Here is a 10,117-nt window from a genome sequence, read left to right on the forward strand (position 1 = left end):
TGTGGGAGTGGTGAACAGGCACATGTGTGAGCATGTCCTTATGCACACACGTGCCCGCACGGAGCACTGAGCTCCGAGTCTGAGGATACGCAGGTCCGAGGAAGGGCGTCCAGAGGCTGTCCCGAGGTCGCCAAGCCCTTCCCCCCTATCTGAACCCCCCCCCACCTGTGCCTGCTCCCCACTTTCCCTCCTCGAGCCTCACGGGGACCTTGGAAGGAAGGTGTGCTCCCCGAGCTTTGCAGGCTGGAGAGGGTGAGCAAATGCCCTGGGGCTGCAGGGAGCCAGGGCCTCGGGGACAGATGGCAGGACCCAGCAGGGAGCCAGGGTGCACCCAGCCCTCGTCTCAGGCTCCAGAGCCCAGCAGCCCCGCTGGGACCATCCGATTCCTCTCATTCAGCAACCCCATGAGCCCCTTACCTGGACGGTCTCTCCAGGACACGGGGGATGGAGGGTGAAGGCTGTGTGTGCACGGGGCTTCCTGCAGGGTGACCTCCAGGCCTGCTGTGCGCATGCACACAGGCTCGCGCCCACTCCCACTCCCACACCCACCGCGTCCCGGCCTCCCCCAGGCTTGGCCTTGGGCTCCATCCGTGGGGGGGAGGGGCGGGTGGGGGTGGGGGGGTGCGGGCGGCTGCTTCTCAGCCTCCTGTCTGGCCTTGAACGCGGGGAGGGGCTGGCCGGTCAGGAGGAATATTTTTATGGTAAAAAATGAACCTCGCTCCGGGAGGAGCGGGCGCTGTCCCTGTTGCCAGGCAGAGTGATGACAATCCTGCGTATGAAGTCGCTGCTTCCCCATTAATTAGGGAGGAGGGGGCGCTCCCACCCGAGCCCTCACCGTGGCCAAAAGCTTGTCAACATCTCCCACGAAGAATGAAAATGTAAATAAGTTTCAGATCCGTCAATGTCACCAGGTGTGGAGAAGGCTGGACGCGGTGCCATTTATCTCGGGGGGTAGAGGGGGGTTAAAGAGCCTTTTTTCTATTAAATTTCTTAAAATTAATGCTTCATGTTGCTCAGAGTAATTCCAACAATTATGGGCTCCCAGAATCCATCGTTGCAGCCCCTGGGATTTAGTGTCCAGGCGAGTCCTCTGGAACCCAGGACCTAGGTCCTGCTGGTCGACCCCACCTGGGACCCGAGCCAGACCCCACCTCCTGCCCCTTCTGGGGGGACAGTCCCCAGACAAACCCTTCAGGCTGTGTCAGATGGTGAGGAGGGAGGTGATGCTGAGGGGAGGAGTGACCCCTCGTCTCAGGGAGAGAGGGGGTGTCCCCTGGCACCAGGGAGAGAGGGGGTGTCCCCTGGCATCAGGGAGAGAGGGGTGTCTGATTTGGGAGGGTCCTTTGAGCCTTCACCCGAGTGCACATTTTACATTTAAAAGAAAAGAGGTCCTTGGAGAGTTAAGAGGAAGGAAGTGGAAGAGTGGTTTGCATTAGGGAAAGAGGTTAACAAGCCGGGGCCAGGACGGGGCGGGGATGTTCTGTGTCTGCCAGGTGCCCCACAGTGCCCCTCTGCTCCCCCTCCCCCCGAACAGCGGGAACAAAAGGCACCGCCCGCCTCGCGCCCCTGGCCCAGCCGGCAGTCCGCGCCCTGGGCTTTGGGCTGGGCTCCCCTCCGCCTGGCTCCTTGGGAAGGAGGGTCCCTGGAACCTCACACTCTTGGACACCACATGGGCCTAGTCGCTCCGCCAGCTCATGGGGTTCACCGTGTGGGGGGAAGGGTGTTTTCTAGGTGACCCCTCCAGGGGGGGCCTGAACGCTGGGCTGCTCGACCTTCAGGGACCGCAGCGCTCCACCCGCACTGGGCTGTCAGGACCAGGCGGCTGGGCTGTGTGGGAGCCGGGCTGAGCCTGCAGGTCTGCTCAGGGAGCCACCGTCCTGAGATGGGGGACTAAGGCTGGCAGTTTGCAGGGGGCGGTCGGGAGGTGGGATGGGCCTGAGAGCCCCATCTGCAGGCCCTGCCAGACCGGGTGCAGACATCCAGAGGTCGGTCACGGTGCAGTGAGCTCACCGTGCAGTGAGCTCGGCAGGAACGGGAATGGCAGGCCCCGCAGGACACTCAGAACTTTATTAACCTGCCAGCGCCCACAGGTCCCGGTGGCTGGGGGTGGGACGCCTGAGTTAAAATCCCCCCGGGCTGCCTGGCACCACCTGAAACCCCTACACCCTGAGTCCCACCCGGGTGCCTCCGATTTCCCCTCAGAGAACAGGTCACCCCCTCAGGACCCACCCCGCCCGCTGCTCCCCTGGGTCCCTGAACCTGAGCCCACGCCCAGTCCAGCCCTGACACCTCGCCTCACAATGGGCACCTTTGCCCTCAATGTCCATGCTGTGCCCCAGAATGGCCACCAGCACCCCTTCTCCCCCTGCCTCCCCACCCCATCCCAAGGCTGCCCAGAACGCCCCAGTCCCAGATTCCAAGGGCCCTCCTGGGCTTGCGGGCTCTGTGACATCCCCCCGGCACTGTGCCCCAGGCCCTGGGGGGCAGCTGGCCTGGGGTAGGTGGGCTGGGGGCCACTTGACTGAAGCCCGCTAGGCTGTCTGGTTCAGGGGCCGACTAGGGAGCACCTGCTCCTCCCAGAACGGCCCAGGCTGCCGTCCTCCGCTCCCCACCCTGGCCCAGGGGCCTGTTCTCCCAACAGCCTCCGTGCCCAGCTTCCGGGAGTCTCTGGGAGGGCGAGGAGCCCCACGTCACCGGCTCTCCTCTCGTGTCCCCCCCTTCCCGAGCTGTCACCACTGTCTCCTCAGAGGGGGCAGGTCACTGGCCCAGGGTCACACAGCAAGTGTGCGAGCAGATGGCAGGGACTGGAATCCAAGTTGGAGAGACCCCCATGAGCATGTGACCACATCTCCTGACCAGCTGACCCTTCAATGGTGCCAGCTCCAAGCCGTGAGCTGTGCTGTCATGTTCTGTCTCGTACCCCAGCCCCTGCCTCTCCCAGGGACCCAGGCCGAGGCTCCAGACCCATCACATGGCTGGCAGTCCGTTCCACACTTCTAACAGTGCTCGGAAAGTTAGCCAAGACCAGGGGTCAAGGGCCCCAAGTCACGAGGGGCCATCCCTGCAGGGAGCCAGCAGCACCACCACACCCCCCACCCCCACTTTCAAGGGACCCCTCCCCTCCTCCAGCCTCACTAAGGATGCGGACTTTCCGACAGCAACTGACAAATTTAATGACGTTTGGAAAAAGCCGATGGCCGGAGAATAAATAAAAGACCGACTGTCACAGAACCCACGGTAGCAGGACACAGTTCACAGGAATGACTGGACCCCTGAGCAGCTGTGTCCAAAGGTGGAGGAGAAGGTCTGAGGGAGGAGGCGGCCGGGGCAGAGCAGCCCCGCCCTCAGCTTCTCCAGCCACGTCCAGCCCAGCCCGGGCAGTTAGAGGCAGCTGGGGGAGGGGGATTGGGCTGTTTGGCAACGGAAATGGGTGGTTTGGGCGTGGCCGGACGCCGAGGCCGGCGGCTGGGCTGGGGAGGGGAGAAAACCAGACCTGGCTGGGAGGGAGCTCCTGGCGGGCGAAGGGCTGGGCCCATCGAGGCCCCCAGGGAGTTGTCAACTCCAGCGGGCAGTGGAGTCCGGCGAGAACGGCGGAACTGAGCCCTGTGCCCGCGGTGGGGGTGACGGGCTCCTGGGGAAGGGGGTTCGGTGTCAGGGAGCTCCCCAGAGGGAGCCCACCCCCACGCCGCCTTCAGCTGGAAAGAGGAGGCAGTCTCTGGGGTCACAGGTGGCCTGGATTGAAAGCAGGATCCGCAGTTTTTCCGTTTTGGGAATGAATGTGTCTCCCGCTGGCCGGGCCGGGCTGGGCTGGGCCGGGGAGAGGCCGGAGGGCGGGCGGGAGCCGGCTCTCCTCCACAATCAGCACACGCCCTCGGCTCGTTGGTCAGTAAAGGGAGAGGTCTGCGTACAGAACAGGCTTCTGGGCGCCCACAGCGTGCCAGCCCTGTCGGAGGAGGAGAGGCAGACAGTCCTGCCCCAGAGTGGGGGTGCGGGCGGGCGCCCCCTCCACTGGCTCCTCATCTTTGTCCTGTCCCGGCGGCGCCCGCGGCGGCACCACGGCTTGCGGTCCAGAACGGAGGGCGCAGTGCCAGCGGAGCTGAGGCCTCGGTCAGAACTGGGCGTGGTCCACCTCGTCCAGCCAGGAGGCGGGGCTGGCGGGGAAGTCGGGGTAGCCCCCGCTGCTCCCCGTGGACAGGTCGGAGCTGGGTCCGGTCCCAGCCAGCACTCGCACGGGCGGGGGGCCCCCCGGGGCCCCCGGGGGTACGAGGCCCAGGCCGGCCTCAGGGTACACCAGGCTGGAGAGGAGCGGCTGGGGGCCAGGGAGGCTCTGCAGGGCCGCAGGGGACGGGGGGACACCGCAGGGGCTGCCCGGGCACAGCTCCCGGAACTGCTCCGGGCCGGGGCCGGCCAGGCCTCTGTGCTCCAGCGGGAAGCTGCCGGGGGCTCCTGAGGGCCGGCCCAAGGCCGGGGTGGGCTCCCCAGGCTGCCATAGAGGCCGTTGGTGGGGCCCATCTCCGCCATGGCTGGCTCTTCTGCAACAGAAGCAGAGGACGGTGGTGGGTGCCTGCCTCCTGCACTCGGCCCTCCCAGCCCCTCTGCCTGCCGGTGACCCGCCCCACCTGTCTCTTCTGCTCTTCTGCCCCCTGCACCTCTGCACCCCTGCACCCGTCCACCCCTGCACCTGTCCACCCCTCCACCCATCCACCCCTCCACCCGTCCAACTGTCCACCCGTCCACCTGTCCATACCTCCACCCATCCACCCCTTCACCCCTCCACTCCTGCACCCATCCACCCGTCCACTCCTGCACCCGTCCACCCGTCCACCCGGCCACCCGTCCACCCCTCCACCCATCCACCCCTCCACCCGTCCACACTGCTTTTTTTGTTTTGTTTTGTTCTGTCAGTCCCACCTGGTGTCTGAGGAATGGGGTTCCCTGGTGGGACCCAGGTTCCAGGACAACCCCACGCTGCCCTGGGAGGGGAGCACAGAGTTCACCCCCACCCCCACTTTGCCCACAAGTTATTTGAGGCCCAGAGAGGCTGGACAGTGGCCTAAGCTCCGGATCAGCCGAAAAGAAAGCGTGTGGATGGACATGGAGGGAGACTGAGGCCCTGGGTCCCATGAGGGTGGGGGAGGGGGGCTCCCCACCGAGCAGCAGGTTTTAATCACTGACCCCACCTGTGCTGCCCACTTCCCTAAAACTCACGCCAGGGCTGGAGGAGAGCCTGGGCCCTCCCCCATAGGCTCGCCTGCTAGGGACGGGGTGAGGGGTCGCCCCAGGGAGGGCAGGGTCCTGAGCGGCCACCCCACAGGGCTTGGGGGTGGGGGGCGAAGGTGACAAGTGTTTGAAGTTAGGCTGAGACCATCTGGTCTCCCTGTAACCGTCACCGGCGTCTGGCTTCTCCCGACCCGGGCTGCGCTCTCCGGGCTGCGGGGGATGGGGCGAGGCGGGGTGGCCCGGCCGTACCCGTGAAGGAGACCTCGGCGTCGCTGTCCGGCCCCTCCTCCTGGACGCTGTCCTTGTCGGACTTGGGGGCGCTGCGGGCGCGCTTCATGCTGCGGAAGTACTGGCCCCACCGCTGCCGGCCCGCGTCCTTCTTGAGCCTCTTTTCCTTGGCGCGGCGGTTCTGGAACCACACCTGCGGCGGGCAGGGGTCTGTGTGCGGCCGGGAGGGCAGGGAGGGCGCGGGGAGCCCCGGGCGGGCGGGCAGGGAACAGTGTGCGGCCGGGCGGGCAGGGAGGGAGTGGAGAGCGGGGGGCCCGGGCGGGTGGAGCGGTGCGGTGAGGGGCCGGGGCTGGCGGAGAGGGCAGGGGGAGCCTCGGGCGGGCGGGGAGGGTGCGGAGAGCGGCCCGGGCCGGCGGGCGGTGAGGTCGGGAGGACCGGAGCGGTGCGGTGAGGGGCCGGGGCGGGCAGAGAGGGCTCGGGGAGCCCCGGGCGGGCGGGGAGGGTGCGGAGAGCGGCCCGGGCGGGCGGTGAGGTCGGGAGGACCGGAGCGGGTGCGGTGAGGGGCCGGGGCGGGCGGGGAGGGCAGGGGGAGTCCCGGACGGGCGGGGAGGGCAGGGGGAGTCCCGGACGGGCGGGGAGGGCAGGGGGAGTCCCGGGCGGGCGGGGAGGGTGCGGAGAGCGGCCCGGGCCGGCGGTGAGGTCGGGAGGACCGGAGCGGGTGCGGTGAGGGGCCGGGGCAGGCGGGGAGGGCACGGGGAGCCCCGGGCGGGCGGGGAGGGCAGGGGGAGTCCCGGGCGGGCGGGGAGGGTGCGGAGAGCGGCCCGGGCTGGCGGTGAGGTCGGGAGGACCGGAGCGGGTGCGGTGAGGGGCCGGGGCGGGCGGGGAGGGCACGGGGAGCCCCGGTCGGGCGGGGAAGGAGCAGAGAGCGGCCGGGTCGGGCGCTGACCTGCACGACGCGCATGTCCAGGCCCGTCTCCGACGACAGCTGCTCCCGCACGTGGCGCGCTGGCTTGGGCGACGTGTTGTAGGCGCTCTTGAGCGTCTCCAGTTGCTTGGCTGTGATGGTCGTTCGTGGCCGCTTGGCCGTGGCCTCGGCCTCTGCACCGGGGGAGCCGTGAGGCCGGACCGCTCCGCCCAACGCCCCCTCCCCGCCCCTCCGCGCGTGGGGACGGGGCCCCTCATGCGCACCCCGCGTGGCTTCGCAGGAGAAGGGGAACGGGGTGGGGCGACGCCAGGGCGGAGGGCGGCCCCCGCCTCTAGGAGGGACCCGCAGCCCCCTTGCCCGCGCCTCCAGCCTCGGCCGCCCGGCAGCGCCGCTCCCCATGCTCTGCTCTAAGCGCAGCGCGGGGAGGCCGCTGTCCCGGTTGGGGTTTAGGAGGGTAAATCCGAGGAGGGGTGATACCTCGCAGTCAGACCAGCCCCGCTGCGCGCCCGGCTGCGGGAGTCCGGACCCGCTTCCCCAGAGGGTCTGAACCTGCCCGCCGCCCTGGGTGGGTGCCCTCCTACCCGGCGAAGGGCGGTGCTCCGATTGGCGCCGAGAGAGCTCGCCGCGGCGGTGTGGGAGGCGGGATCCCTGCGCGCCCACCGTCTGGCCCTCACCCGTTTGCAGAGTAAGGCTCCGGACCCGACCGCCCGCCACTAACCTCGCTGCTTGGCCGCCTCGTAGTCCGCCTTGCACACCAGCCGGCTGTCCTCCATGAGGTAGAACTCGTCGCCCGTGGCCAGCTGCCGCTTGCACACCACGCAGGCGAAGCAGTGCAGGTGGTACACGAAGTCCTGGGCGCGGCGCACCACCTGCGTGGGCGGGATGCCCAGCTGGCACGCGGCGCACTTGGTCCCGAAGCGCCTGCGGGACCACAGGGCGGCTCAGCGCGGCGGCGGCTTCGCCCGGAGCGGGCGCGGGAGGCGGCGCAGGGCGGTCCAGCCCCGCAGCCCCAGCAGAGCCGCGGGGAGCCGCCCCGATGGCGCCGGGAAGATGCGTCCTTGGAGGCCTTGCCGGAAAGCAGCCCTCACCCTCAGTATTAAGAACAAAAACACGACCAAAACTAAGGAGGGAGCCCACAGAGTCCTACCAACGCGGGGTTACCTTTTTAACGACTGCCTCCACGCTTACAAAATTACGTAAAAACAAAATTACGTAAAAACAAAATTACGTAAAAACAAAATAATTACATAAAAACAAAATTACGTAAAAACATAACGTGTTGATGGGCTAGCCCTCCCCCTGCTGCCCGCTGCCCAGAGGCCTGCGGTGCCCAGCCGGGGTGACAGGGCTCAGGGTGTCCTAGGGTGGTTGTTGCTGGGAGTCCAGACCCTGGTCCTGGCACCGCAGCTCCGGTCCCTGTCCCCTTCCCCAGCAGCAGTGGGAAGAGGGCAGAGGGCAGTGGGCAGCGGTAAGTGGGCAATGGGCAGTGGTCAGTGGGCAGCGGGCGGGGGCAGCAGGCAGTGGGCAGTGGTCAACGGGCAATGGCCAGTGGGCAGCGGTCAGTGGGCAGTGATCAGTGGGCAGCAGGGGGCAGCGGGCAGCGGGGGGCAGCGGGCAGTGGCTCACTTGAAGAAGTCGTCCTTGCAGTACACGCTCTCCCCGCGGCTGAAGCAGCGCTCGGCCAGGGGCGTGTGGCAGTCGCTGCACTTGAGGCACTTGCTGTGCCAGTGGCGGTCCAGGGCCTTGAGGATGAAGCGGTCCAGGATGTGCTGGTCACAGCCAGCGCACAGCGGGATCTCTGCGAGGCAGGGGGAGTCGGGGTCATGCTCCCACCCTGGCCCTAGGACATAGGACCCCTTCCCCGCACACTCTCTTACCAGCCGCCCCCAGGGCAGGGAGCCCGCAGCCCAGCCTGCAACGAGAACTTATGAAACCGAAATAGGTTTAGCCTGTGCCCGTGAGCAAGCAGGTGGGCAGGCTAGTCCCTCCGGCCAGAAAGTGCTCATTACAAAATGGTCCCGGGGAGGGAGTGCACACTGAGCTCGGAGGGAAACCTGCCCCAGGAGCACTCAGAGGCAGGCTGGGAAAGGGCCCCCTCGCTGGGGGCCAGGCACGTGAGTCGTGGGGCACCTACCACCCAGTTGCCCTCATGATTCTGCACAATCAGGCATCCTGACAGAGAGACTCCTGTGCCGCCAGGTAAAAGCTGGTGCCCTCCCGTCTCTTGGCGGCTGCGGTGCTTGTGAGTGGACTGGACAAATGGATCCGACAGCCCCATGCTCAGCACACAGTAGGCGGTTTGCCCTCCCGCTCAGCCGTAGCCACTTCAACAGCAGGTTCCTGGGTTCTGCTCCCCTGGGACTGCAGGCCCCCAGACACTAGGCAGGGGATCCCTGGGTCCGCGAGGGGCTTTTCAGGGTGCTCATGGCTGAGGATCCCTGCTCCTCAGGAAAGATCTCCGGGGAGGAGAGGGCCCGCACAGCAGCTGAACCCCCACCAGCACCGCACCCCTCACCAGCTCACCTGGCTGCCCGACCCCTGAGGCTCCAGGCCGGGGGCAGAGAGGGAGGCGGGGGCATAGAGGAGGACGGAACCAACCTCCCTCCCGCAGCCCTGGAACCCGCGGAGGACGCGGTCCCGCGTCGGGCAAAACCGCGCCGCCGGGTGCGGAGCCCAGACCCGCTGTCCGGCGGCCTCGCTGTGGGCAGCGCAGGCGGAGGAGGACGCGGCGCAGCGCGGGGCCGGGCAGACCTCCCCGCGCGTTCAGCACCCGCGGCCCGGACAGCGCCGGCCGGTCCTTCCCCGCGCTCCACGCTCCGCATCGGGCAGAGCTTCCCAGCCCCCGCGCCGCTCGGACCCGCGCCCCGGCCTTACGCTGCATGGCGGCCCCGGGCGGCCCGGGGCGGTGGCAGGGCTCCTGCCGGCGGGTCTCCTGCCCTCGGCTCCGCGGGCCCCGCACCACCTCGCGCCGCCGCCTCTCCGGTCCGCCTCTCTGAGCGGCTCCTGCGCGCCCGCCCCTCCCTCCCCCTCAGCCCTCCCGCCCCCTCCTCACAGCCCGGCGGCCACCCCCCCCCCCCAGACCCGCCGGGAAATAAATTAATAAATAAGGAGGGAGGGACGAGACCCCACAGCCCGGATGTCACCCCCTTTCCCAATGCCCCAGCAGGAGCGGCCGGTCCCCACCAGCCAGACCGCCTCCGCCTCCATTGGTCCCGCCCGCAGAGGCCGGGAAAGGTCCCAGCTCATCGGAGCCAAGCGCTGGGTGGGGGCAGGGGCGAGGCTGCGCCCCCAGGAAGTTGGGGGCTCGGCTGCAGGAAGATCCAGAGGACCCGCCGGAGCGACTAACGGAGCAGGCGCCCGTGGGTGCAGATGCGAGAGTCCGACTGAGGGGACCGGCGGCCGGGGTCCCGCTGCCCCGGCCTGCGTCTCTGCCCGGGAGAGCGTGGGGGACTGTCCCCCGGGACCCTCCCGCCCAGGACCACACGCCCAGCACCCAGCGCCTGGGCCAGCGCAAACTTGCTGCTGGGCGCTCAGGGGAGGACGTGTGGGGCCTCGAACCCACTCCACCCGGGCCCGTGGGTCCCGTGGCCTGGCCGCCAAGGCGCGAGGACCCTGGGTCTCCCGGGGAGGGTCGACCCCCGAGCACCCACCTCGGCGCAGGTCCTCCCGCCGCGCCAGCAGCGCCAGCAGCAGGTCGCCGCCCGCCGCCTCCCGGCCGGGGCCCAGCTCCCCGCGCGCCTCCAT

The 10,117-nt window shown here is 68.5% G+C and overlaps 1 protein-coding gene across 1 annotated transcript; it reads right to left on the reverse strand.

Moving 5' to 3' along the window:
* Positions 1-4,108: 4,108 nt before the first annotated feature.
* LHX3 (LIM homeobox 3) lies at positions 4,109-10,117 on the reverse strand (the record flags this gene model as incomplete). Its single annotated transcript, XM_084907360.1, is given in 7 exon segments — positions 4,109-4,482; positions 4,485-4,532; positions 5,470-5,641; positions 6,395-6,546; positions 7,092-7,294; positions 8,000-8,171; positions 10,024-10,117. Coding segments are annotated over 7 exon segments (1,215 nt in total).

The sequence above is a fragment of the Pipistrellus hanaki genome (genome assembly GCF_964339955.1).
Source record: "Pipistrellus hanaki genome assembly, contig: scaffold_62, whole genome shotgun sequence".
Classification (NCBI taxonomy): Eukaryota; Metazoa; Chordata; class Mammalia; order Chiroptera; family Vespertilionidae; genus Pipistrellus; species Pipistrellus hanaki.